This window comes from Phocoena sinus, chromosome 1, assembly GCF_008692025.1.
Source record: "Phocoena sinus isolate mPhoSin1 chromosome 1, mPhoSin1.pri, whole genome shotgun sequence".
Taxonomy (NCBI): domain Eukaryota; kingdom Metazoa; phylum Chordata; class Mammalia; order Artiodactyla; family Phocoenidae; genus Phocoena; species Phocoena sinus.
The window spans coordinates 44,882,899-44,910,178 of record NC_045763.1 but is presented as its reverse complement, the minus strand read 5'-3'; the positions used below and the strand labels follow the sequence as shown (position 1 = coordinate 44,910,178).

Sequence of the window (27,280 nt, the reverse complement as noted above, 5' to 3'; positions counted from 1 at the left end):
GTGTGCATGGCCCAGAAACTAAGCAGCGTGGTAGCACCTTAATAATCAGGCCCATCTTGCCAGCAGGAGCGCTTTCAGAGTTGAGCGCTTAACCTGAAGTTCGGAGAGGCAGGTGGGTCGCGTGTGAAGTCTAGTTCCTTTCACTTGGGCTGAGCCTCCAACCAGGGGGTCTCCCCACTGGCTTCATCACGCTCTAGGCTTTAATATCACTGTCCTGTGTTTGCTTGGGACCCGGAGGGAGAGGAGAACGGCATTTCCACAGTAAACTTTGTAAGCAGTGCAGCTCTTTTCTCCCCTTAATAATTAGGTTCCCTTGGAGTAACTTGGAGAAACAGACACACTGAGAGGATAGCATTTGGGCCGTTTCCAGGAGACAATCATCTCCTCTCTTGGAGCAAATGATAGCTCCTCTCCACACCTCAGAGGGCTGTCATGAGGATCCAAGGGAAAACTGCTTTTTAAACTAAAAAGTTCTGTACAGATGTTATAATGAAGATGAGTGTAAGAGAGTGGAAAAGATGGCACAACCTACTTTTAAAAATATATAGTACGGGCTTCCCTGGTGGCGCAGTGGTTGAGTCTGCCTGCTAACGCGGAGCACACAGGTTCGAGCCCTGGTCTGGGAAGATCCCACATGCTGCGGAGCAACTGGGCCCGTGAGCCACAACTGCTGAGCCTGCGCGTCTGGAGCCTGTGCTCCGCAACAAGAGAGGCCACGATAGTGAGAGGCCCGCGCATCGCGATGAAGAGTGGCCCCCGCTTGCCACAACTAGAGAAAGCCCTCACACAGAAACGAAGACCCAACACAGCCCAAAATAAATAAATTAATTAAAAAAAAAATATATATAGTACAATTTCCAAGCACTTTTCAGTTTAGAAAGTGCTTTTATCTACCCTATTCAGGCCTCACAACAACCCCTACCCCACTCCCTGGCCTGTCTGAACTAGGCAAGGCTGTGCCAGAGACTGTGCTAAGTAAGCATTTTACATGAATTATCTCATTTAATCTTCACAATATCCCTAGGAAGCAGGTGTATAATTATCCCCATTCTAAAGATAAAGAAATATAATATTTATAATATATAACAACTTGCCCAAGGTCACAGAAGTAGTAAGTAGTAGAGTCAGGATTTGAACCCTAGAAGTCTGACCCAGGAGCCTGTGCTCTGGATTCCACTATGCTATACTGTGTCTCATTTTAATTACTCATTAAAAATAAACTGACAGGGGCTTCCCTGGTGGCGCAGTGGTTGAGAATCTGCCTGCCAATGCAGGGGACACGGGTTCGCGCCCTGGTCTGGGAAGATCCCACATGCCGCGGAGCAACTGGGCCCGTGAGCCACACCTACTGAGCCTGCGCGTCTGGAGCCTGTGCTCCACAACAAGAGAGGCCACGATAGTGAGAGGCCCAGGCAATGCGATGAAGAGTGGCCCCCGCTCGCCGCAACTAGAGAAAGCCCTCACACAGAAACGAAGACCCAACACAGCCAAAAATAAAAATAAATAAATTTATTTTTAAAAAAAAAACTGATGATGCAGATGGACAGACAGACCACCAGAAATAAGAGAGACAAAACAACAGATACTGGCTGAAAAAGGCAATTGCCCCAGGTAGCCAGCAACATAAAGACCTAAGGGCTCAGCCCCAAGCTTCCTACCACCCAAATACTGTGGAAAGGGTAAGGGATTTAGGTCACAAATCCTGGGTTTGAATCCCAGCTCTGCCACTTCTCTGTGGGTCCCCCAAACCCCAGGAAGACTCAGTTTCCTCATCTGTGAAATGGAGATGACCTCTGTCCTGATAAGATCTGGGAAGACGAAATTATTAAGCAGTAGCCGGGATCACCATTTTGGAACGGGGGCAAGAAGCAGTTGGGTAGTTTTTACTGCTTGAGGCCAGCAGGGACTTGGGACTCACAGTGATGGAGCGTCGTTCTGCTAATGTTTGTGTTTTGCAGATGGGAATGAAAGTGGCAAGATGGGCTCAACCGTCACTGCTGCTGTCATTGGGATCATTGTGCCTATGGGTGAGTGTGGCCCCAAGTCACTGGTGAGAAGAGAGAGACCCTGCCCGAGGTCTGGGTAAAAGCACTGGAAGGATAGAGCGCTTAGCACAGGGACCTCTCTCACTGACTTTTTCTGCCCTGGCCGCCTTCCTGCACACCTCCCAGTCCTGATTTAGTTTGGTTTCTTAGCTTGGCACACCAGGCTCTTCAGGACCTGGCCCCAGACAACTATCCACATATTTCCCCCACTACCCCTCACGGATACTCTACACACCAGCCACGTGAAGCCAAACTGTAGGCTCCACGGGGACAGGTCTGGTGTCTCTCTTGCTCGCCACTCTCCCCAGCTCTTAGCAGTGTCTGGCACAGGGGAGGAAATAAAGTATTTGTCAAATTAATGAGTAGAAAAAACATACATTAAAAAAAATTCATAGAGCTGCTTGCCATTCCTTTAATTGATCGTGCTATCTTGCTTGCTTTCTGTTTCATTTTCAACAAACATTTATCAAGCAGCTATGATGTACCAGATTCTGTGATAAGAGGAGGGAAGGTGATTAAAAATAAGTAAGACATGGTTCTTGTCCTCCAAAAGTTTATAGACTTGTTGGAGAGACACACATAACACAGATAATTTGATTCTGACATGGTAAGTCCTAAAATGAAGCCATATGCAGTTCAGTAGAAGTGCTGAGGAGGCACTTATCTTGGAATTGGGAGAGGAAGGAAGCGGACAGGGGAGGGTTCCTAGTGGAAAAGTTATTTGAGCCAAATCAGCCAAGTGAAGAAGGATCAAGAGCAACCCAAGCAGGTGAAGACAACATGGGCAAAGCCAGGAATGGGGATGGCATGGGAGGGCGGGAGTGGGGTGGGTTTGGAATATGGCCAGAATATAACATTTGGTTAAACCTCACAGAGAGCCATGTGGGCTGATTCATTCTCTCTTACCCTGATATTCACTTAGTGTCCTGCACATCCTGTCTCTCATACCAGTCTCTTCTCTTGGTCGGGTCTTTGAATTGCGATTGTCCATTCATCGTTTTATCTCCCTTACTTGCCCATGTGTAGTACCTCAAGGATAAGGACTTGGCCCTTTTATCCTAAGAATCCCCAATATGGTGGTGAGTTAGCGAGTGAATGTTTTAAAAACTTCAACACCATCCAAGGGACTGTGCGAGGCGCCAAGGATCCAGGGAAGAAAAAGAGAAAAGACTTTAAGAGCTTTCAGTTTGGGGCTTCCCTGGTGGCACAGTGGTTGAGAGTCCGCCTGCCGATGCAGGGGACACGGGTTCGTGCCCCGGTCCGGGAAGATCCCACATGCCGCGGAGCGGCTGGGCCTGTGAGCCATGGCCACTGAGCTTGCGCGTCCGGAGCCTGTGCCCCGCAACGGGAGAGGCCACAACAGCGAGAGGCCCGCATACTGCAAAAAAAAAAAAAAAAGAGTTTTTAGTAAGACTTAATCATAAAAAAGGTGATACAAGAGAGGTGTTACTACATATTATAAGGTGCTGTAATAGAGACCCGACGCTCTGTGGAGGAGAGGGAGTGGCACTTCTAAAGAAGGTGGCATTCGAATTGGCCTTGAAAGGCTTTATTAGTAAAGATGATGGTGAAACTATTCCAGGCTCATTTTGAGTAAAGTGGAAAATACTCAGCATTGTTTAGTGAAAGAGAAATCAACTCCTCTCCTGCCATACTCTGCTCCATAGAAGGGCATGTGTATGCTGTCTCCCTGATGTAACCTGCCCTAATAGAATCATTATTTTAAATTTCTGCTTATCTGAGGGCTGAAAGATGAATATTCTTTCCCTGATATTTCCCTGGGAGGCAGAGTATCTTTTCACAAGCGTATTGGCCATTTACATTTCATCCTTTATGAATTGCCTATTCACAGTCTCTTCTTATTTTTCTATTGGTTCCTTGTCTTATTCTTACTTATTTGTAGAAATATTTATACATCATTAATGTTAAACCTTTGTAATATATGTTACAAATCATTTCTCCCATCCTGCCACTTGATTTTTAGAATTTGTTTATGCATGAATTAAAAATGTTTAAGTATCAGATCTGTTAATCTACATTATGACTTCTGGGCTTTGTGTCTTGCTTAGGAAGGTCTGCCTCATTCTAAATTATTAAAATATCTCTCTATATATTTTTCTACTATTTTAAGCATTTTTTAGTATCAATTATTAATCCATTTGGAATTTAGAATGCAGCAAGAGGTAGTGATTTAAGTATTTTTTTCTACATGCTTGTCTAGTTTTCACAAGACCATTATTGAATAGTCCATCTTTTCCTTCTGACTTGAATTGTCATCTTATTGTAAACTATATGCCTATACATACTTTGATCTGCTTTTAGGCTGTTTATTCTCCACCAATTCCTATATACTATTCCTATATACTCGAAACACAAATTTATGATATGTTTTAATGTCTAATAGGGTATTATTAATCTTGGAACATTTTCTTCGTTATTTTTATTCAATTTCTCTTCTAAGTGAACTTTAGAATCATCTTGTTAATTCTATAAAACTTATGATGGAATCTTATGCCTTGGGTATATAAATTGATGCGGGGAGAATTTATATTTTTACAACATTGAACCTTCCCATCGAGGAACATGACATATCTCTCTATTTATTTGAGCCTTCTTTTATGGCCTTCAGTAGAATTGCATAGGTCACATAGGACTTGCACATTCCTTATTGGGTTATCCCAAGTATTTTATAGTTTTTTGTTGGGCTATTATGAATATTTTCTTATTCCATCCATTTTCTAATTGGTTATTGCCGATTAATAAGAAAGCTATTGATTTTTTTCTGTTGATTCTTGATGAACTAAAATCATTTCTAATAGTTTTTCATCTGCTTTTCTAAGATTTTCCAAGCATACAATATCTGTTAATGACAGTTTGATTTCTCCCTTTCCCACGTGTGCCCTTCAATTCTTTATTTGGTCTCACTGCATAGCTAGATCTCTGGGACAACAAATACTAGCAGCGATAACAGACATCCTTGCCCTGTTCTTATCTTTATGTATATCAGTTATTATTGATTATTATAATCTTACCAAAGTATTGTAGAAACCCCCTCTATAGCATCCTAGATAGCTATCACCCAGCCTCCACTTGAATGCTCACGGTGACTGCTTACTATCTCGTGAAGCTGCTTGCCCCATTTTCTCCCGGCTCTATCTGAGAACTTCCTCCTTTACTCATTAATATATCCATTTATTTTAACTCAGAACCTGTGTTTCCCTGCTGTGTTCCCTTCTAGAGATGCTCCTCTTCTTGCAGAGCCCCAGCTTTGGAAAGAAACACCCCACCCTCCACCCTCCACCCTCCAATTTTGGGAGAGAATGGTTTCTTAGAGAAATCCAGGGAAGTAGCAGTATTAGGGCAAGAGTGTGGTGAAGAAATTCACTCACTCACTCAGCATGTTACTGAGCACCTACTCGCTACTGGGCAGAAAGGAGGCACGGTCCCTGCCTTCAAAGAGCCCAGTCTAGTTGGGGGTACACATATATGAAGTACAACACTGTGGTCTGGGAACACACGTGAGGGAACAACTGACTGTACCGTGAGAGGTTGAGAAAGTCTTCACTTTTGAGCTGGATCTTGAAGGATGAGTAGTTAATGAACGAAGAGCTAGGAGAAGGGCTTCCCAGCAGCAGAAAAAGAATATGCAGAAACAGAGCCTGGGAACAAGGGGCAGCCAAGCTGGAGAGGTGGCGAGAAATGCACTGATGTCTGGGCAACGGGCTGGAGCCTGCTGGAGATCCACTGTAACGTGTCTCTTCCTCCAGTGGTTATAGCCCTGCTGTGCATGAGTGGCTACCTGATCTGGAGAAACTGGAAGCGGAAGAACACCAAAAGCATGAATTTCGACAACCCTGTATACAGGAAAACGACAGAAGAAGAGGATGAGGATGAGCTCCACATAGGGAGGGCTGCTCAGATTGGCCATGTCTATCCAGCAGTAAGTGTTCCTTGCTGGAAGAATTCCTTCCTTCCTTTCCTCCCTTCTTCCTTCCCTCCCTTCCTCCCTTCTTTCCCTCCTTCCCTCCTTCCTTCCTTCTTTCCCTCCCTCCCTCCCTCCTTCCCTCCTTTAGACATTTATCAATAACCTACCATGTGCCAGGCACTGTTCTAGGCCCTGGGGACACAGGAATGCTGGGGTAGGTGGTTGGGATAGAAGGGTATCAGGACCACCTTGTACCTAGAGGCTCTTCCTGGAGGAAAGAGGCCTGTCTTTGTGCTGAATACGTTTTCAGAACCTTTGGCCTAGAAAGGCAACTGTGGCCATTCAGTTCAAATGCATTCATTTCAGTGAACAATGTATACCAGTTATGTGCCAAGTACCACATAAGATACCAAGTGTTCAAAAGTAAAGAAGGGATGTACTTGCTCCCAGGGAGCTGGTGGGGGAGTTAGAGAGTCACTGGCTATTGAACAGCTGTGTGCTGAGTGCCATGGTGGAAGCTCAAGGGTCCCCTCTTCTAGGAAGCTTTCCCTGGTTTCTCTGTTCTCTCACCACCTCTCTCCATCACAGCACCTGTCACACTATAGTCTACTTATCTTTTTACTCATTGGTCTCCCCGCTAGAACGTGAGCTCCTTGAGGGCAGGATTGTCTGATTAATGTTTCCCTGGTGCCTAGCACAGCATATTTGGCTCCCAGTAAGTATTTGTTGAACCAATGCTATGGAAACATCAACAAAGGTGACAGAAGAACTGTGTCCTTGGAAGATTCATAGCAGTCTTCCACGTAGAGAAGGAGGAAAGTGGCATTCCAGAAAGAAGCATGTGCAAAGGCTGAGAGGCACGACAGGGCATGGCTTGTTGGGGGATCAAGGACCACAAAGTGGCTGGAGCAGATGTCATGGTTGTATAGCGGAGTCGGGGCTGGGTGTGACCTCATAGGTCATCCAGTCCATCCCCCTGTCAGGCGATCAGCAGCTTTGATCACCCACTGTGGGCAGAGCCCTGTCTTGGGGAGACCAGAGAAATGGAAGACCCAGCCCCCGCCCTCAAGGAGCTTTTTGTCTTGCCGGGGGAACCAAGGTCACAGCTGCACCAACTCCCGAAGAACCCTCTTTCCGAGCTGCCTGTCGTCAAGTGCAAGGTAGGGCAGTGCCACTCTGAGTCTGAGGGGCTGATGAGCGAGGGCATGAACCAGGCAGGTGCAGTCAATCCTAGAAGGCTTTCTGGTTCTAGAAGGCTGCAAACTGTGAGTTGGGTGTCGGGGCAAAGATGAAAGATGGGTTAGTTGCAGACCAAGGAAATGGCATGTGGAAGAAATGACTGAGTACGGGGCAGGACAGACAGAATTGCTGCTGAAGCTAATTGCTCGTGAAGGGGAGACGTGGGAAATGAGGTCAAGCAAGTGAGGAGCGTTAGCAGATGGCCTTGAGGGTCCTTAACCTTGGCCAATCCAAGCAGACAGTTGCTTAACCAATTTTTAAAGATCAGAGGGGGCACAGTGGAAGAAATGTTGAGCTTAGAGTGGAGATGACTCCCAGTTTCACTATTCCACAGCTCTGTGATCTCAGTCCCTTCTTTCTGATTACTTTTATTTGTAAAATGGGAATAATAACCCCCATTCTCTCTGCTGCCTAAGTTTATAAAGTCCAAGTGAGATAGCACATGTGAGAGTGCTTTGTGAGTTATAAAGCGCTCTGCACATGTAAAGTGTCATTGTTTCCACAGAAGGAAACAACCACTCAGGAGGAGCTATTCCTGATGAATCTAAGGCCTGAAGAATTAAGCTCCTGCCAACTGCAGAGAAATAGAGTAGGAGAGTGAGGATATTGACATTTAGTAAGAACCTACTGTGTATCAGACGCTACTCAGTGTTTTACATGTATTTTCTTGTTTAGTCTTTACAGGAACCTATATACTTGATATTGTTAACCCCATTTTGCAGATGAGGAAACTGAGACTCAGAGAAATTGAATAACTTACCTAGGATCACAACTAGGAAGTGGTAGAACCAGGATTGAAACTCCTATCTGTATGTACACAAAAGCCCACGCTCTTTCCACTATTTCTCAGGGTATATGGCCTTGAAGGTGGAAATCAGTATTCTCAACAGCCTGTTCTCTCCCCTGTCCCCTTCTCAGGTAGCTCCACCATCACTGCTAGGACCTGACTTTGGCCTAGAGATCTATCTTGAGGAGAGTGGGAGGGTCACAGACTAGAAAAAGATAGTCTAGTGGAGCAAGGCCATGACATTCATGCAAAACCACAAATAATCCAAAGGTGATTTGAAAGGCAGTGGAGTTACTTTTTATTGTTTATAGAATGTTCAGAGACGGGAAATGCTAGTCTGGTTCTATCTTATGCTGGTTAGGTTGATTTAGAATACTCTGGACCCCATGTGTGTTAGGTACTACATTAAGCACCCTACATACATGATCCCATTTGATTTCCCAACAACCCTATGAGGTAGGTCCTATTAGTACTCCCATTGAACATGATGAAACCGAGGCTCAGAGACGTGAAGTGGCTAGCTCAAATTCATATAGCGATGAGAAAGATCTTGAAACAATGGGGTCTATCCGAAGGAGGGTATCCAGGAAATGGAAGAGTGGGACACAGCATTATATCGGGACCAGGTTGGGGAAGCTAGATGTGTAGCCTGGAGAAGAAAACACTCAGAAGGAAGGGAAGGGAACACAAACACTGAAAATTTCAAGTGTTGTCTGTGTAGAACTCTCTGAGTCTAAGAGAGAGAATCAGGGAACGTCGGAAGATATAAAGAAGCAGATTTCATGACAATATAGGAAAGAACTTAAGTCCACTGTCCACAATGGAATAGACTGGCTCAAGGGTTAGTGGGTGGTCAGCCATTTGTGGCAGAGGGAAGTCTAGTATCTAATGACTAGAAAGTTGGGGAGAGGGAAAGTGGGATTAAACTTAATTGATCTCCACTGCCTTCCAATTCTGGATAATTAGTTGGGAGGGGTGCAACCTTCCTGATTGTGACTAGCGTGCTAGAGACAAGTAGCTAATGGCCTGGGATTAAACATTTGCCAAAGCTAACCCACTGAAGTTAAGCAAACCTAAAATCCTGTAAGGGAGGATGGAGAAAGTTTAGATCTCCACAGCCCTCCTCTTTACAGAGGCAGAACAGAATAATGAAAAAAGCTATAGCTCTCGATTCATACAGATCTGGGTTCAAACTGAGTTCACCCACTTGCTATATGATCCAGGACAAATGCTGTTTAAGCTCGTTGAGTCTCAGTTTTCTCATCTGTAAAATAAATATGACAAACGTGTCTTCTGAGGTAGCTTCTTGAAGAGTATGTGAGCTACTGCCTATAAAGTAATAGAATTTCTGGTACCTTGTGATCTAATAAATAGCTCCAGTGGGTCTAATGATGATTTCTTTGCTCTGTCTCCCCCAGCGAGTGGCATTAAGCCTTGAAGATGATGGACTGCCCTGAGGATGGGACCACTCCCTTCGTGCCTCACGGAATTCAGTCCCATGCACTACACCCTGGATGGTGTATGCCTGGATGGAAGGGTTTCTGTACATGAGTCCGTGTGTCTGTGTGTGTGTGTGCGTGTGTAATTTTTTTTAATTTATATTGCGGAAAGGTAACCACAAAGTTATGATGAACTGCAAACATCCAAAGGATGTGAGAGTTTTTATATGTATAATGTTTTATACACTTTTTAACTGGTTGCACTACCCATGAGGAATTCATGGAATAGCTACTGCTGAGTGACTAACGTGATGTACATAACCAAATGGGGCCGATGGTACAGTAGCTTACTCATCATTTAAAAATTATATTTACAGAGGGTATTTGGTTTTGGGGGGCTTTTTTAGGTTTCAGAGGGTTTTTTTTTGTAAATAGAATGATTATGCTTTGTGGCTATCCATCAACATAAGTAAAACGAAGAAAACACTTCAACTCCCTCTCCCATTTAGATTATTTATTAACATATTTCAAAAATAAGATTAGTTCTATAAGTAATTTACAGAGGTGAGAGTATTTATTTTTGGTATGATTGGCCTACCACCTGGACTCTGTGTGCATTTATGTTTATGTGTGTATGTGAGTGAGAAAGAAAAATCTGTAGAGAAGAGGCACACCTATGGCTGTTGTTCAGATACATAAAGATAAATATATTTTAAAACAGTCCACAAGAAGGGTTATCTGTAGTTTTCAGAGAAGCCTTTGGAAATTTGGATCAGAAAAGAGATACCATGGTTTGTGCAAACATGCAGTGGGGAGAGGTAGATCTTTTCTGCCTCTGACTGTTCTTGGGATTCCAATCAGTCAGCAAAAGGCCCTCAGCTCACCCGTGGCTACTGTGGTTCTCTTCTGTGGCTAAAGCCAGTGTACAGACTTCACACAGTACCCAAAGTTCCCGCGGGCTCAGGTGAGAACATGCCTGAACCTTGGCTACTCCTTGTTTTAAAGTTCAGCATTTCAAGTAACTTCATTTTCTTTTAGGACACTTGGGTTGAATTCACTGTTTCCTCTGAAGCACACTGAGGGTGCCATCCTTACTTATAGAGAGCTAAATGGAGATGTTTCTTGAACAGCCCAAGTTTACTGTTGGGACTGGCTCAGGCACTGACCTCTGAGTATGCTATGGGTTGAGGATGAGGATGGAGGAACAGGTTTTGTTACATCTCTATTTCTCCCTTCCCCTTTCTCTCTACCATTTCCTTTACGTGGAGAAAACAATTTAAAGTGATACATAGGTTCGTTGCCATCATGTGTTCACATAGATGAAACTAATATTTGGCTTAAATCAGAAAAAGTGGCGAAACCTAAAGTCCTGTTTGAGGGGGAAACGGCGTACACAATACTACAGTATATTGGATATATATGTTCACACAGGGATTTGGTTTACTGCTTTGTAAATAAAAGGAGAAACTCTGGGTATATGTATAGATTTTTTTTTTTCATTGTGGACACTTACTTTGCTTTTCCTGGGCCTTGGGGGAGGCAGGGAGAAGTGCACTTTTCTTTTTGTGGGGTCTACCATTGAAAAGATAATCCTACAGTCCCAGAAGGAATTCAGTCCCCGTTGGCTCTTATCCAAGGTGTGGTCTTAACTCTGCTGTTCTGCCACTTCACTCCCACTGGACAACCAGGGACAAGGTGTGACATGGAAGTGTTTGGTTTAAGTAGGAGCAGAGGACATGTATCTAACCTTAACATACCTGGAACTTGACACTTTTAAGCAAATTCCTCCCCTTCTACTCCCCAGCTGCCCCCAACTCTGTGAAGCTTGGATGTCTCACCAGCTTGATACCCTCTGAATTTCCAGGCAGACATTCTGGGGTTCTGTCACCCTGTTCCTAGGACCTTTCTCTACATCACTCATGGTCTCCTGTCTTCTGAGAAAATAACTGTATTCTGGAGCCTGGGCACTAAGCTTTGCATAAGCAAGCAGTTTCTTCATGATATACATGTGTTGATAGTCCTGAAACATTCATTGAGAGGGTATATGCAATTGATCTAGAATGACCAAAACCAAACAGAATTTTAAGAACAGGTGGCCAACTCCTATAGAGCTTAATCACTTACTACTATTCTTTCAAGAATGGAAAGTAAAATTATTTTTGACTGAAGAAAAATCATGAAAGTGAAAAGCACTGAAATTTACACAAAACAAGCAACTTTTTCTGTAACCTGCCTCCAAAGAAATAGAATTTCCTGGGGAAATGATAATAGTGACTAATGCATAGTTTCTAAACTTTTAGTCAGATCCTGTCCTTCACAGAAAAAAATAATGAATAGGGTCAGGATGATTCAGCCTGAGATATCAAAATGATGATGAAACACAACTTTCGGAGAGACATCCATGTTTCCTGAATATGCTACAACTGCAGTTTGGAAGAGACAGTTACGGAAGCAACCTACAAAAAACTGTGGAATACTCATGTGTTGGATGGCAGTAAATGAGATGAAATCTGAGGAGTCACGTTCATTCTTCTCTATGCTTGGATGCGTTTTGAGGTACAGTTGCACTTCTGTGGCCTTTTGCCCCTGCGTCATCATATACCTACAGCCAATAATGGATCACAGAGTCATTGGACTACAGAGCTGGAAGGAAGCTTAGAGATAAGGCCTGAAGGGCAGAAAATTTATCAGACATTTTTTTATATGTGTAAAAGAAACTAGTCCCAGCCCTTTTCCTCGCTTGCCTTTTCCAGGAGACTACTTTGGGCTGCCCGAACATTGTATCAAACCTGCTGCCTATCTCATGGCCTATCTTTCTGGTGGAATTTTGAAAGCACTGGCAGAAATATCCTTCCAGAAATGAGGAAAACTAAAATTTTATTTATTTACTCTTGATAGCATGATTACATATAAAACAGATTGAGGTAAACTGTAACCTCAGAATGAGATCGTATTTAAATGTATAGCAATAAGTACTTTTCATCCCTCCAATTCTGTGTGATTGCAATATGTATATTCATCCACTAAAACTATCTGCTAGGTACCAACTAAGTGCCAGGTACTGTGGATGTACAGGTCAGTCAAACACCTTCTGTCCTGACAGAACTCACAGAAGCAATTAGAGGAAGACATGTGGAAACAAAAAAAAAGGAATAGATATTTTGGGGGGTACTATTAGTTTACAGAGTTGTAAGAATGGGGTCAAGAAAGGCATTGTAGGAAAAATGGCCCTAAGCTAAGTCTTAGAAATTAAGTAGGGGTATCCAAGCTGCTTCAGGCAGAGGACACACTGAGCTAAGACACAGAAGCATGAAACAGCATGGGCATCTTAAGGAACTGCATGTAATTCATTGTAATGAGCAAAAGGCTCAAGGGAGACTTAGCAAGAAACGAGGCTGGATGGAAAGACAGGTTCAATGTAAGCACTTTATAGAATACTCTATTTAGTTTCTGATTCAATTAATGAAACATTTCTTGGTCATTTACTGTGTATAAAGCACCAAGTGCATCATGGAAAATTGATCAGAATGTGTTGCCAGCACTTTGCAGACATGACAGTCTTCACCCTCAAGCTTTCCTGTGGCCAAAGGGAAACAGTGACTGCTTTTCATAAATTTGAGTTGAAGTTTTTTGATACGGTCAATGAAGACTTGATAGAAGGGCAGTGGGATTTTCACAGAAGGATTCCATGTTGTCAAGAACCTCTGGGATTTTCTCAACGGTGAAAAAGAAAACTGGAAATTTTGAAGACGTGGGGTCTGCAGAGGGGGCCCCAAGCACTGCCCAGTCGGGTGCTAGGGGGAATGGAGAGAGAGCACAGGAATGTGAGCCTCTCTACCCCACTCCCTCACACCTGCTATACACTCATCATTTTACAAGATATAAATGAGTTATCAGTTAAATGCTTCAGAGTAAATTTCTTTTCCTGGCAATGCATGAAGATAGAGTATCAGAATCTTCTCACACTATTTTTAGGGTATTGGGGATTTTCAGGATATGGAGAACTTAGAGGTGGAGGAATTACAGCTTCAAATTTTCAGTTAATATAAGAAATCAGGAAGCTTTGTTCATTCAGGCTATGCACCGTGTACATAGTCAAGAATCAGCAGAAATCCTCTGCATTTGCAAACACTTTGTGCTATAAAGAGTAATTTTAAAAAGCCACCTGTATATGTATATATATATTTAAAGACGTGAAGGTTTTGATACTTTTTTACAAAAATTACAAGAGAAAACAAATATCTGTGCAAACCATGTGTTTTAAAATACCATTTTGTTCTATACAAACTGTTGTTGATGTGGGGTGAGCTACTGGTTTGCAAACTCCATCACGTTGTATGCAAATGAACTTTCCTTGTTTGTCTTCCTCTGAACACCCCCAAGTGACCATATTTGATGTAACAGGCATGTTAGAATGTTGGGTCACACTCACCATTTACGCTTTTTTGTCTTGTCCTTCTGAGTTCCATTAGCTTCTGTACTCGGTCCCCTTTGCAGTCTGGTTTCTCTTCCAGAGGCAAAGGGTGGTGAGCTGCATCTCACTAATTGTACCGACACCATCTTGGTGAACTAAAACCAAATGTGGACATTTGTAAAATCAGTGCACTGTTTCTAGAGAGAGATTAAATGCATTTTCTTAAAATATGAAAGTACTGTGATGCTTTAACGAGGGGGGGAGTGAATGATATTGTGAGATAAGGACTGTCAATATTATCATTCCCATTTTAGAGATGAGAAATATGAGTGAAGAAACTTCCCAGAGTCAATAGTTATGTTTAGTGCCCCCAAAGTACGTGTAGCACATGTGGTGTTCTCTGCCTCGATTTTCCTTTTCTGCCTCTTCATCTGGCTAACTCCTATTTGTCCTTGAGTACTTTCCTTAGGAAGCCTTCTCTATTCTCTCAGACTCAGACCTAACTCATAGGGTTAGGTAATTCTGTGCTTCCACAACAAATTTTTCCATTTGTATCCCAATATTTCTGCTCTGCCTCTAACTCCCATGCCAATGAGGTTGCTTTTACCAAGGTCACCCAGGACTTCCTTGATTATAAACCTTGTAAATATTTTCAGTCCTTATCTTCCTCGACCTGGAAGCAGTATGTAACACTGTTGCCACTCCTGTCTTGAAATACTCTTATTTTGGCTTACATTGACACCATACTCCTGGTTTTTCCCCTACCTCTCTGGCTACATCTTAATCTCCTTGCCTACGAGTTTCATACTTCTAATCTTTCCATTTTCCAATCCAGTCTACAACCAGCCAGAGTGATCCTTCTAGAATGCAACAGATCATGTCATCACCACCTCTTTCCACTTTCCTGCCTAAAGCCCGTCATCCATTTTCCTTCCATTTAAATCCAGTAGCCTTGGGTTTTAGCCCAAACTCCTTAATATGGGCTGTAAGGCCCTTCATGATTAGTCTTCTACCCCTTCTCCAACCTCATTATTATATTCACAACCTTATTCTGTATTCAAACCACACAGTTCTGGGCCTTCTGTCTGGAACATTTTCTTCAGAAAGACTTCCCTTAGACCCCCTAGACTGGATTAGGAGCCACTCCATGTGCTTCCATAGTATTCTGTGCTTCCCCTATTTGTAAATTTTATCCCTACATTATAATTGCTTGTATGTTCCTTGATTGCCTCCTCTGTAAGCTCTATAAAGGTATATCTTGTTCACCACTGTATTCCCAGCACATGACACATAGTAGATGCTCATTAAATTATGCTAACTTCAGGCACATCAGACACATAGACCATGCTTTTTCAGCTATACTATGTGGCCTCATACCCCAAAACCTGAAATCACCTTATAGCCTGATTGGAGTCGGGTGTCCTTTTTTTTTTTTTTTTTTTTTTTTTTTGCGGTACGCGTTCCTCTCATCGTTGTGGCCTCTCCCGTTATGGAGCACAGGCTCAGCGGCCATGGCTCACGGGCCCAGCCGCTCCGTGGCATGTGGGATCTTCCCGGACCGGGGCACGAACCCGTGTCCCCTGCATTGGCAGGCGGACTCTCAACCACTGCGCCACCAGGGAAGCCCAAGTTGGGTGTCCTTTAAATTTTCTCAGCACTTTTGATATTTGCCATATCTGCAGATGCCCAGATTCATCAATTACATTATAATTTTTTATAATTTCACTCTTGGAAAATAACCTTGTGGTAATTACCCAATGTCTCTAAATACTTAACTCCAACTACCACCTCAAGATTGTCATGAGGATTCGAAGAAGAAGCACTTGTAAACAGACTCAGCCTAGGGGTTGACATTTATTAGGTGCCTAATACACGGTGGATCCCTTCTCTTTTTTATACAAGTTCCCTGTTATCACCCACATCCACTGTTTTTTTTTAATAAGATGCCTTATAGTAATTTACAGTTTACAAAGTAATTTCCAAGACATTGTTTCTTATCCTTGCAACAGCTCTGCCAGATGTATGACATTATTATGCTCATTTTAAAGATAAGAAACCTGAGGTCCAAAAAATTCAATCAGTTCACCTTTGGTCACAGTGAATCACTGTCACACAAGGGATTATTTTAATACAAATCTCCAGTGACTTTTTCCCCCCATCAGACCCACTCTACACTCTGCTACCAATTCTTTTTCTGGGAGAAAAGTAGTAATGGCAAGACTGGTAATGAGAAGAGACCACTAGCCCAAATACAGAATAGTGTACTTACAGGCGCCAAGAATGATGCCATTTCGGCATTGTCTCTAGATCCAACTCCATTTTCCCCTCTGGCTGGAACTTAGATGAACTACAGCAGGCTTCTACTAATTAGGAGTTTTGTTGCCCTTGGCCTAAGCAAGGAGGAAAATTTTTCCATAGCCAGAAAGCCTTCACAGAGGTCAACCACTTTGGCCTGAAAAGACAAGAGCCTCTTGGGCTGTAATTCTCAATCCTGACTCAACTGGAGAGCTCTGCAAAACAAAACAAAACAACGATACCGACACACAGGTCCACTGTTGGAGATTTTGGTTGAATTGGTTTGGGGTAGGGCCCAAGCACCAGTATTTTTTTAGGTGCTCCAAGGCGATCCAATTGCGCAGGCCGGGCCGAGAATCACTGCTGGGTAAGCTGTGCTGGGGAGTGGGAGATCAAATATTCAACTTAAGTCCTATTCACAGCACCTCATCTAGAGACCCGTGAGGTAGAAAGGGAAAGGAAGAAATAAAAGGTAGAAAGAGATAAAATGCGGGATAAGTGCGGCCGAGTTAGCTGCAGGGAAATGAAAAGCTCCACTGCGGATTCAGGGAAAGCGTGGCTGAGAAGGATTTCTAGAACTGATCCTTAAACAGGCAGAGTTCAGTCGGAGCGTACGTTCATTCACCGTGGTACGCTGCGTTCTCCCTTGAGGTCTCCCTTTAACCCTATTTTACTGATGAGACGACCTAGGTCCAGAGACGGTGAAGGGCCTTTTCCGACCCACACAGTCGGGTGTCCCAAATGGAGGTGGAGCCTGGGGGGACGCAGTATTCCGGGTGTTAAGCCCGAGGTCAGGCAACGCGACCTCCAGACCCCCGCCCCCCGCCGCGGGGCCCAGAAGTCCACGGACGGCTTCCGGCCTCAAGCCCAGGAGAAGGCAGGTCGACCAGCCTCAGGCCCTTCACGCCTCGGGCTGAGCCGGCAGGGCTGCACAGACCCCGCCTCCGGGGAAATGCAGCTTCATTCGGCCGGGAAGGGCGCAGCCGCCTTGTCCCACCTCCGGGTGAATGGGGTAGGGAGGGAGTCTCTCCGCTGCAGGCCGTGCCGTTGCCTGACGTCACTTCCGCGCGCCACCGTAAACGTCAGTGTCGGGGGCGTACGGCGGCGGTGAGGTTTGCTATTAAAGTTTGGTGTTGGTTGCCTTTTGCCAGCTATGGAGAGTGATTTCTATCTGCGTTACTATGTGGGTCACAAGGGCAAATTCGGCCACGAATTCCTGGAGTTTGAGTTCCGGCCGGACGGTGAGAGAAGCCTCCCGCTTCCCGGGAGCGAGGACTAGGCCTGGGGGCGGGCTAGTGGGGAGGCCGGGGGTCCGGAATGTACGAGGAACTGGAGGAGGAAGGGACAGATGGCTGTGAGGCGCTGATTTGGAGGGAACGATCCTATGTCCTCCCCACTGGTTCTTTCTGTATGTGTGCACGGACTTCTGTTTAGTGACGTTTTTGACCATAATGCTTCATTCAACAAACATTACTTGAGCGCCTATCTTGTGCCAGGTTCTGTTCCACATTCTGGGGTGCAGGAGTGAACGATGGACAGGCTTCCTCTTTCATGGAACTTGTATCCTCGTGCTGGGAGATCGTAAAAAAAAAAAAAGATTCCAGATAGTGATGAGTGGTCAGAAAATAAAATGATGAAATAATTGCTGGTGGGCCGCTTTTAGAAAGGGTGGCCATTGGAGAACTCGCTGAAGAGCAGATGTTTGAACTGAGATCTAATTGCCAAGAAGGAGCCAGCCTTGTGAAGCTCAGGAAGAAGAGCATTCTAGGCAGAGGGAGAAACAAGTGTCAAGGCCGTAGGGCAGAGATGTGTTAGGCATGTTTCAGGTGCCTAGTGTGGCTGAAGAGTACTGACCTCTGGGGAAGATAGTAGGAGATGATGTCGGATATGCAGGGGTCACACCATGTAGTCTTTATAGTTTATGGTAGAGTTTAGATTTTTTTCTAAGTGCAGCAGGAAGCAATTGGAAAGTTTCAAGCAGAGATGTAATCTGTTCTTGAAAAAGTATTGTAACTATTAGGTGCAGAATGGGCAAGAATGGCAACTACTTAATGGGAGACGGTTACAGTTGTTAAGACAAAAAGGATGTTGATTAGGACTAGAGTGATAGTAAAAGTAGAGGGAAGGATTTAGGATACTGTTGGAGGCAGAACCAAAAGGACTTTGCCAATTGATAAGATTTGGGGCGTGGCCAGTACGGTGAAGGAAAAGGAGTCAAAGATGACAGAAAACTTCCACTAAATGGGGGCACAAAGATGAACTGACAAGCCCCAATTGTAGAGAAAGTTTTGTTAACAATAGCAAGACAGTGTATTGGGTGTTGTGGTAGAAAGAAACAGAAGATTCTAGGAGCAGAAAGAAGGCACCTAACCTATCCTGAAGGGTCAAAGAAGGCTTCCTGTATAAAATGACACGGGGAAGGGGGTGTGTGAGTCTTTAGGAATGTGTAGGAGTTGGTTAGGCAGATGAGTCAAGAAGGCATTTTGGACAGCATTAACAGCAAGGAGGCTGAAACCCCAAAAAGTGCATAGGATGTTTCAGGCAGAAACCAAGACAGTTGACCCTGGAACAACAAAGGTTTGAACTGCATGGGTCCCCTTATATGCAAATTTTTTCCGATAGTAAATACTATGGTACTACATGATCCACAGTTGGTTGAATCTCGGGTAAGGAACCGTAGATACCAAGGAACCGCAGATGCAGAGGGCTGGCTGACTCTTAAGTTATACTCAGATTTTCGACTGTGTAGAGGGTGGGCACCCCTAACCCCCACGTTGTTTAAGGGTCAGCTATAGTTTGATTAACTCCAGCTCTGTGAGAGAGGACTATTATAGGAGTGAGGCTGGAAAGGGGCTCAGCTTAACAGTAAGCCACGTTAAGGGATTTGGATTTTATCAAGAAGGCAGTGGGAAGCCATTGTCGGTATCAGAGTGTTAGAGTAACCTAATCAGAGCCATCTGTTACTATATCACTTTATCCACTGTATGGAGAATGACCTGAAAGGAGAGACTCGAGGCAGAGAGACAGTGCAGTGAGGCATCAATTAATTTGGCTCTTTTTAGTGTGCCTTCTATAGGGAAATAATTATCTCCTCTATTTCCTTTTATCTTCTCCTTCATATCCACCCTATATACCCAAATTAGCCTGTTAGATGCACATATGCACAAAGGGCCTTGTATACCAAATATGCTCAATAATAAATCCACAGCTTTTCCATCATAAGGATAGATGAGAGTTTTTTCACAGTCACATGTTAATATATGTAAAAAGTGTTTTACAGTTTTCAGAAGTTTTCACCACTCTTTTGAGCCTTAGAAGGCCCTGGGTGCAGGTGAGTTATCAATTTCTCCTATTTTCAGCTGAGGACATTAACCTGCAGAGACATGATTTGCCAGTCACAAAAGAGTCTGTTCTTTTCTCACACCTGAGCTGGCTTTTGCAAGAATTGTAATTCGTTGTCAGCCGTATTTTTGGCTAGGAGGTTATTTAATAGTGTCGACTGAAAAAAAAAAAAAAACACAACTTAAAGATTGAGAATTATGTTTTATTCGGCACAAATACTGAGGACTTAAGCCTGGGAGACAGGCTCTCAGATAGCTTTGAGGGACTGTTCCGAAGAGGTAAGGGATGAGCCAGAATATATAGGAGTTTGTGCAAAAAAAAAAAAAAAAAACCCAAAGACAAAAAAAACAGGTAGTCAGAACATCAAAATATTACTATTAACTATTAATTAAAGAAATACCAGGCAGCTCAAGTTAAAGAAGTTAGCACTTTCCTATGTAGAGGAAGATGCTTGGCTCCTTGAGGTCATTCCTTTGATATGCACCTTAACTATCTAGGGCCAGTATCCTGTTTCCCCCACCCTGAATCCCCTCAGGGTGCACCCGTGGGGAGGGAGCTGGGAGTGGTGTGGCTGGTGGCTTGATGGTGGCAACATTCTTTGTTTACTGATAAGGCAGGCTTTATTTATATGTTTTTATTATATATTGAATTTGTTTTTTGCCCCTCACAGGGAAATTGAGATACGCCAACAACAGCAATTACAAAAATGATGTCATGATCAGAAAAGAGGTAATGAATCCTCTGAGAGCCGTTTAGCCTTTTGTCCTGTTTTTGTTCTTTGTGTGAGTAGTATTGAAAGATAAAGAACAGGGAAGTATAGACATGTCTGTAGATAGCTTCTAAAGTTTTTCTCAAATCTTCTTTTAGTTTATATTTTCTTTAACAATGCTGAATCGGTAACGGGTAATCATTTGAAGTCTTGCAAATCTTGGTTTGAACCCTGAATCTGCTACTTACTAACCTTGTGACCTTGGGCACACTTCCTGGTTGAACTTGATAAGTTTCAGTTGCTTCATCTGCGAAAACAGAAAACCTACCACCCCACTAACTTAGTGTTTGACGTATTCCCTGGTACCTAGCACTCAATAGAGCTCTTTTAATTTGCATTTGAATGGGGGAAAGGGAGCATGGGAAAGCAGTTAACATCACTGAATGCATGTTAGATGCCAGGCATGACACTAGGTATTACATCTGTGAGCTTATTTTAACCCTTACTGTAAGTCTCTGTGATGGGTTGTATTATATACCCTTTACAGATAAGACAGTGAAGGCCCAGATATTAATAATGGGGCTGGTACAAAGTTAGCCCTCCTAGTAAGAGATTGAGCAGGAATTCAGACCTGTGCCTGCCTTTGTCAAGTCCGTGTGCTCCATTTTGGCATGATTTCTACCACACCGTTAAGGTTTCGTCAAAGTTATTCTTTTAACCACTTTGATGAAACCTTAACAGTCAGTATATTATCTTAACAGTCAGTATATTCTCATGCTATTGTATTTAATTAGCAATCAGTATTATGCTTACCCACACATGTTAGCATCCTCACAGTTTTTTTTAATGTGGACTAATATGTGAAATGCAAAAGACATATCTCTGCCCTTCAGAAGCATGTCATTTAGTTAAAATGAACCAGAGTTACTCACAGATCTTTTGTTTGGGGCTCAAGTGTGAGTTTTGTAGGTAGGCAAGGAGTAGGTCCACATGAACAGGATGTACCAAGAAATAGAAACTACTAGTTGGGGGACTGAGGTGTAGTCATTGGGCACTTCTGACCCTGCCGTCCTCTTGGCATGCTGAGGTCAAGCCGGAATGTCTTCCCACTTACAGAGGTGCCAGAAATAAGTTTTCATGAGTAGTCTTTTTATTTTTCATCACTATCTGAGTCAGAATGCTGCTTAGCGATACAGTTTAAATTCTGTTTTTTAACTTGCTTTCAGGCTTATGTACATAGAAGTGTGATGGAGGAACTGAAGAGAATAATTGATGACAGTGAAATTACCAAAGAGGATGATGCTCTGTGGCCTCCTCCTGACCGAGTGGGCCGGCAGGTGGGTGTTTCAGCAACTATCCACAGTGCAAAAATCTTACAAATAAGATGAGGTTTACTGCTCTGCATATGATACTGAATATACTCATGTATGGATGTGCGATATGGAGCCCTACACAGAGCAGATTACCAGCACGTTGGTCTAAGAAAGCACTAATCCCACACAGAGGATCGGGGAGATCAGGTGGTGCTGCTCTCCACCTAGAGCCCAGCCCTTAATTTCCTCTTGTGATCCCTCCCTTGCTTCTCAGAGTACTTGCTGCCCATATTACTTACTGAGTAATGACTATGGACAAAACGTTGTGAGGGTGCAAAGATAAATAAAACATAGTTATTTCAACAATCTAATGGAAAATCATGCAGGCAACTAAGTATATCTGTTTAAATTCATGGCTTAGATATTTATTCTGAAAACATTGTGGCAATTAAAAAATAAAAGCCACTGTCATATTTGACAGAATTAATAGGACAGGTTCTTCTTTCCACTTTAATGCTGCTTTCCTAATCCAGACTTCTAATTGATTTCGTTGTTTCTTCTTTTGTCCTGTACAGCCCACTTTTTCCTTCCTGAAGCCAGAGTAATCTTTTAAAATGTAAATTTGTTTATTCCACTAATTTTAAACTCTCCAGTGGCTTCCCACTGCATTTAAAATAAAGTCCACATTCCCACCTTACTTTCTACTATTCTCACCATCTCTCACTGTGTTCAGACCTCACCGGTCTTATTTCTGTTACTCGGATACACCTAGGTGGTTCTTAGTTTAGGACCTTTGCATTTCCTACATGCTGCCCGGAACATTCTATCCAACTGTCTTTATTATTGAGGTCTTCACATGTCACTTCCTCAGTGATTGATGTCTTGCCTGTCCGTCCAATCTAAAATGCCTTTCCCCACCACTTAAAAAAAAAAAATCTGGTTTTTGTCTTCATAGCATTTATCATTGTCTGAAATTGCCTTGTTTGATTTTCCTTATGCATCTCTCTTTCTCCTCCACTGCAACAGACGTACACATACACATGCATACTCCTCGGTACAAGGACTTTACCTATTTTTTCCACTGCTATATCTCTAGTGACTGAAATAGTGCCAGTGTATAGTAAAAGCTCAAAAATAATTATATTTATTAAATTAATATGAAAACTCATATAAGCTTATTCTAATTAACCTCAGAATGATGGGCCAACTAACTCTTGAGGAAGAGTGAAAAAAATCTCATCCTCAGTACTTACTCAAGTTAACTTTTTAATTAACGTTCATGAGATCTTAGTAATACTATATATACGTATTTTGCTTTAGGATTGATAAAATTTTCAGCTCCATTAGCTCATTCAGCATTCACAGTAGTCCTGTGAAGTGGGCAAGGCATACTCCTATATACCAGCAACAACCTACTGGATAGTGTAATTAAAAACAAAATCCCATTCATAACAGCAACAAAAGCTGTACAGAACTTGGGAGTGAATTTAACAAGATATATAAAACTTATGGGAAAGGGCTTTACAGAAGGACATAAAAATATGTATCATTTTTGTGGATGGGAAGACTCAATATTATATCGATTTTCACCAAAATAATTTATAAATTCAGATCAAAATCACAACAGGATTTTTCCTAAAACCTGATGGAGCCTCAAATTCATGGAAGATCAAAGGGGCAAGAGTAGCCAAGATAATTTTGAAGATTTCTTATAAAACTATAGTCATTTGTATGGTGACATGGCCTCAGGAATTGACCACTAAACCAATGGGACAGAATAGAGAACCCAGAAACATTAACCCATGAGTATACGGGAACTTGGAACAGTATATGACAGAGTTGAGCTTTCAAATTAATAGAAAAAGGATGGACTGTTTAACACAGTATACCAAGTTGATTGGCAATATATTTACAGAGTATTTTTTAATTAGACGATTTATAGAAATAAAGCAAAATTTTAAAACATAAAAGAAAATATAGACTGTCTTATTATTTCCGGGTAGAGAAGTTTTCTAAACTCCTCAAGGGAAAAGATTAGTAAATTTGACTTCTTTAAATTTAAAACTTCTTTTTATCTAAAGATATCAAGATAAAATAGAAAGATAAGCCACAGGTTAGAGGAAGGTATTTGCAAAACATAACTGGCAAAGCATTTCAATCCAGAATATATAAAGAACTACAAATTAATAATAAAAAGGTAAACTAGTGGCAGAATGTGTAAGGGTTATGAATAGACAATTACAGAACTGGAAAAACAAGTGGGTAATAAATTTATGAAAACATTTACAGTTTTATTTGAAAAGTGAAAATGAGGACAACAGTGAAATACCATGTCAGACCTATTAGAATGGTCAAAAAAAAAAAAAAAGGCACCAAGTTTTAAAAAGGATATGAGAAAGAAAAGGGGGATTCATATATACTGGTGGAAACAACATTGCTACAACCATTTAGGGAACGATTTGTTAGTGTCTAGCAGAGCTGAAAATATGTTTACCTTCTAGGAATTTCCTAGAGAGATTTTCACATATATACACAAGATGCATAGAAGGATATCTTTGCCACATTGTTTATAGAAACAAAAATTGGGAACTTAAGTCTGCTTCAATAGGGAAATGAATATTCTAAAGCATTTAAAACTAATGGACTTGATCTACCTACAAAAACTTTGTTGAAAACAAAATACAAAATAAATGAATAAGCCAAACAAAACCACATAGATAGAGAAATCAGAGTAGTGGTTACCAGAGGGAAGGGGCTGGGGGAGGTGGGGAGGGGGTGTTGCAAAATGGGTAAAGGGGATCAACTGTATGGTGACAGATGGAAACTAAATTTTGGGTGGTGGGCACACTCTAGTATTTACAGAAGTAGAAATATAGTATTGTACACATGAAACTTTTAAACCAATTTTAACCCAATATGGGAATTCTCTGGTGGTCCAGTGGTTAGGACTCGTTGCTTTCACTGCCGTGGGCCCAGGTTCAGTCCCTGGTCAGAGAACTAAGATCCCACAAGCTGCATGGTGTGGCCAAAAACAACAACAGCAACAAAAAAACAATGTTAACTCAATAAAAAACAAATTAACAAAAACCCTTGTTGAATGAAAAAAGCAAAAAGATATAGTACGATCATTTATGTAAAATTTTAAAAATATACTACCTAATATAAAATCATGATTGGAAAGAATACACCCCAACTTCTGGGGAGGCAGGAAGGAGAACAGAGTGGGAGGTGGGTCTAAACTCTAATATTTCTTAAAAAAGAAATCTGACACAGATATGATAAAATATTAACATTTTCAAATCTGAGTGTTAAGAAGTAGAGCTCAATAGATTGTAAGTTTGGGACTTCCCTGGTGGTCCAGTGGTAAAGAATCCTCCTTCCAGTGCAGGGGATGCGGGTTCGATCCCTGGTCGGGGAAACTAAGATCCCACGTGCCACGGGGCAGCTAAAGCCACTATTAGAGAGAAGCCCACGTACCTCAACAAAGGAAGAACTCGAGCGCTGCAGCAACAGATCCTGCATGCCTCAATGAAGATCCTACATGCCACAACTAAGACCCAATTCAGCCAAAAATAAATAAATAAATAAATAATAAATATTGAAAAAATAGATTGTAAGTTCCACAAGGGCAGAGATGTTTGTTTGGTTTTGCTGATCTGTCCCATAGGCACCGCCCTACAATTCCCCACCCAATAGATTTTTTTTTTTTTTAAGATTATAGTACTTGTTTCACTCTTTAGAAATTCAGACCCAAGGGCATACAGCTAGTAAGTGACAAAGCTGGGATCTGCTCAGGGTCTGGAATTCTTTTACTTGTCCCATGTTGCCCAGAAAAGTTAGATTCTTAAGTATTCGTAAAACAGATTTATACGTTACTCCACATTGTTAACAATGAAAAGTCCTATACAAAGCATGATGTAAATTCTTCTAAATGGTGGAGCCTCACACACACAACTTCCTCTAAGAGTATAAGCTACTCAAGGGCTAAACCAGTATTTATCTCATACCAATTATTTATCTCTTTGTTTCCAGTGCCCAGTACAGTTTAGGGCTCAGATTGAACTGGTCTTGGGAATGTGGCCAGCTGTATTATAGTTTATGTGATTTGGCAGATGATGAACCCTTCTCCTGTGTGACTGATGAAAAATCCAATTAAATTGACATTTCGTGTTTCTAGGAGCTTGAAATTGTCATTGGAGATGAACATATTTCTTTCACAACGTCAAAAATTGGTTCCCTTATTGATGTCAATCAATCCAAGTAAGTATCCATGATCCTTATATCCAGATGTGTCTGTTTTAGAGCAGGCTGATATGAAACCCTTAACCAAATTGGGACCATTATGGTAAGATCTGGTACAAATGTAAGACAGAATTGGTCAGCTTTGTCCCCCTCAATAGAGAGACTCCAAATTATATATTTTCAAGGGCTTGCTCCTTTTGCTTTTGGTGTTTTAGTCAATCATTGTTAATAAGAGCTTCTCAGTGACACACACACAGAGTAATGCCATAAGAGCAGCCAAAGTGGGTAAGAATCTGGCCAGAACAGAAATGAAACACAAAAAAACAAGTGCTGGAAATAAACTGTAGAATCAATGAGTCTGAACACCTTCCTCAGTGTTGGCTATTCCGATAGCACATCTTAAAGCCTGACTTTAGTGAAACTTGAAATTATTCAGAATATAAATTTAAAAATTCATTTTGTCAGGGTAAATTATAAAGTTGAGACATGAATCTACATGCTACAAAGAATCCTTAGAATTTGGCAACCTCTTTGGGTCTTGTGCTTTGAGGATTTGGGGTTAGATATGGCTCACTTTTAGTACATGTTAGGCATAACTGTCTTCACAGGAACAGTCTTGTTCTTACCCAGTTATGCTGTAGTAATCTTCAGCCTCTTGGTCCTGCTTAGTACTACTTCAAAAATAAGTTTTCCTAATTCTGAAGGTAATACATGTTCATTGTTGAAAATATAGGAAATACAGAAAAGTAGAAAGGTGAAAATAGCCCGTAAACTTATCAATTAGATAACCATCTTAAAGTATTTCTTGTCTTTTTCCTGTGCTTTAAAAAATATATATAGTCTTTTAAAGCACAAAAAATGTAATTGAGATCAACAGCCTGTTACTTTAATCATGATTTTTTCCCACTTAATATAAGCATTTCCTCATTAAGAAGAAACCTTAACATTTTAAATTACCTCATAATATTACATTTTAATATATAGCGTATAGGCTTTTTCTTCTTTTTGGACACTGGGTTGTTTTCAAAGTTTTAATTATGTAAATACCTCTATGAGGAATATCCTGGTACATAAATAATCTGGGTTAGTAAATGGTATTTTTTTGCTGAGTTTTCTCAGCTTTTTAAACATTTTTTTCTTCTTGCATTTTAGGGATCCAGAAGGCTTACGAGTATTTTATTATCTTGTCCAGGACCTGAAGTGTTTGGTCTTCAGTCTTATTGGATTACACTTCAAGATCAAGCCAATCTAGATTGAATATTGATTGTGTGGACACAAGGGGGGTGGGAGTGCTCCTTTTAATTACCATTATCAAGACATTTTTGTGTATATCAGGGCAGTATTTTTTTTATAAACTATAAATGATTGTCTTTAATAAATACGTAACAAAATGCAATTTTTATTATAAAGACCCGAACACGTGCACTCTTCTCACTTTTTAACACTGACATCCTATGTGAAATATTGCCAAAAATCTAATCAACTCTATACATATACCTACCAGTTTACAGGAAGTAAAAGAATAGAGAA

The 27,280-nt window shown here is 41.8% G+C and overlaps 2 protein-coding genes and 1 long non-coding RNA gene across 10 annotated transcripts in view; 2 read left to right on the top strand and 1 right to left on the bottom strand.

Moving 5' to 3' along the window:
* The window catches only part of LRP8 (LDL receptor related protein 8), an 80,309-nt gene extending 67,675 nt beyond the window's left edge, over positions 1–12,634 (top strand). For 5 of the 8 annotated variants that reach the window (XM_032636034.1, XM_032636025.1, XM_032636002.1 and 2 more), the window contains 4 exons: positions 1,959–2,027; positions 5,813–5,985; positions 6,954–7,130; positions 9,415–12,634. In XM_032636034.1, coding sequence (XP_032491925.1) covers positions 1,959–2,027; positions 5,813–5,985; positions 6,954–7,130; positions 9,415–9,453 — 458 coding nt within the window. In that variant the 3' untranslated portion in view covers positions 9,454–12,634. The remainder of the gene's footprint in view (positions 1–1,958; positions 2,028–5,812; positions 5,986–6,953; positions 7,131–9,414) is intronic. The other 3 variants (XM_032636040.1, XM_032636019.1, XM_032636012.1) reach the window with 2 other exon arrangements.
* On the bottom strand, positions 1,510–17,210 carry LOC116755953. The gene is made up of 3 exons (XR_004350500.1): positions 16,119–17,210; positions 13,868–14,004; positions 1,510–3,423 (listed from the first exon to the last, which is right to left on the bottom strand). It is a non-coding gene; the product is annotated as an uncharacterized LOC116755953 (long non-coding RNA).
* On the top strand, positions 17,204–27,167 carry MAGOH (mago homolog, exon junction complex subunit). Its single transcript, XM_032636055.1, has 5 exons — positions 17,204–17,385; positions 20,157–20,215; positions 21,422–21,532; positions 25,686–25,768; positions 26,903–27,167. Exons 1-5 carry the CDS (start codon positions 17,298–17,300, stop codon positions 27,000–27,002), a joined length of 441 nt encoding a protein of 146 aa, XP_032491946.1. The 5' UTR covers positions 17,204–17,297; the 3' UTR covers positions 27,003–27,167.
* Positions 27,168–27,280: the final 113 nt, after the last annotated feature.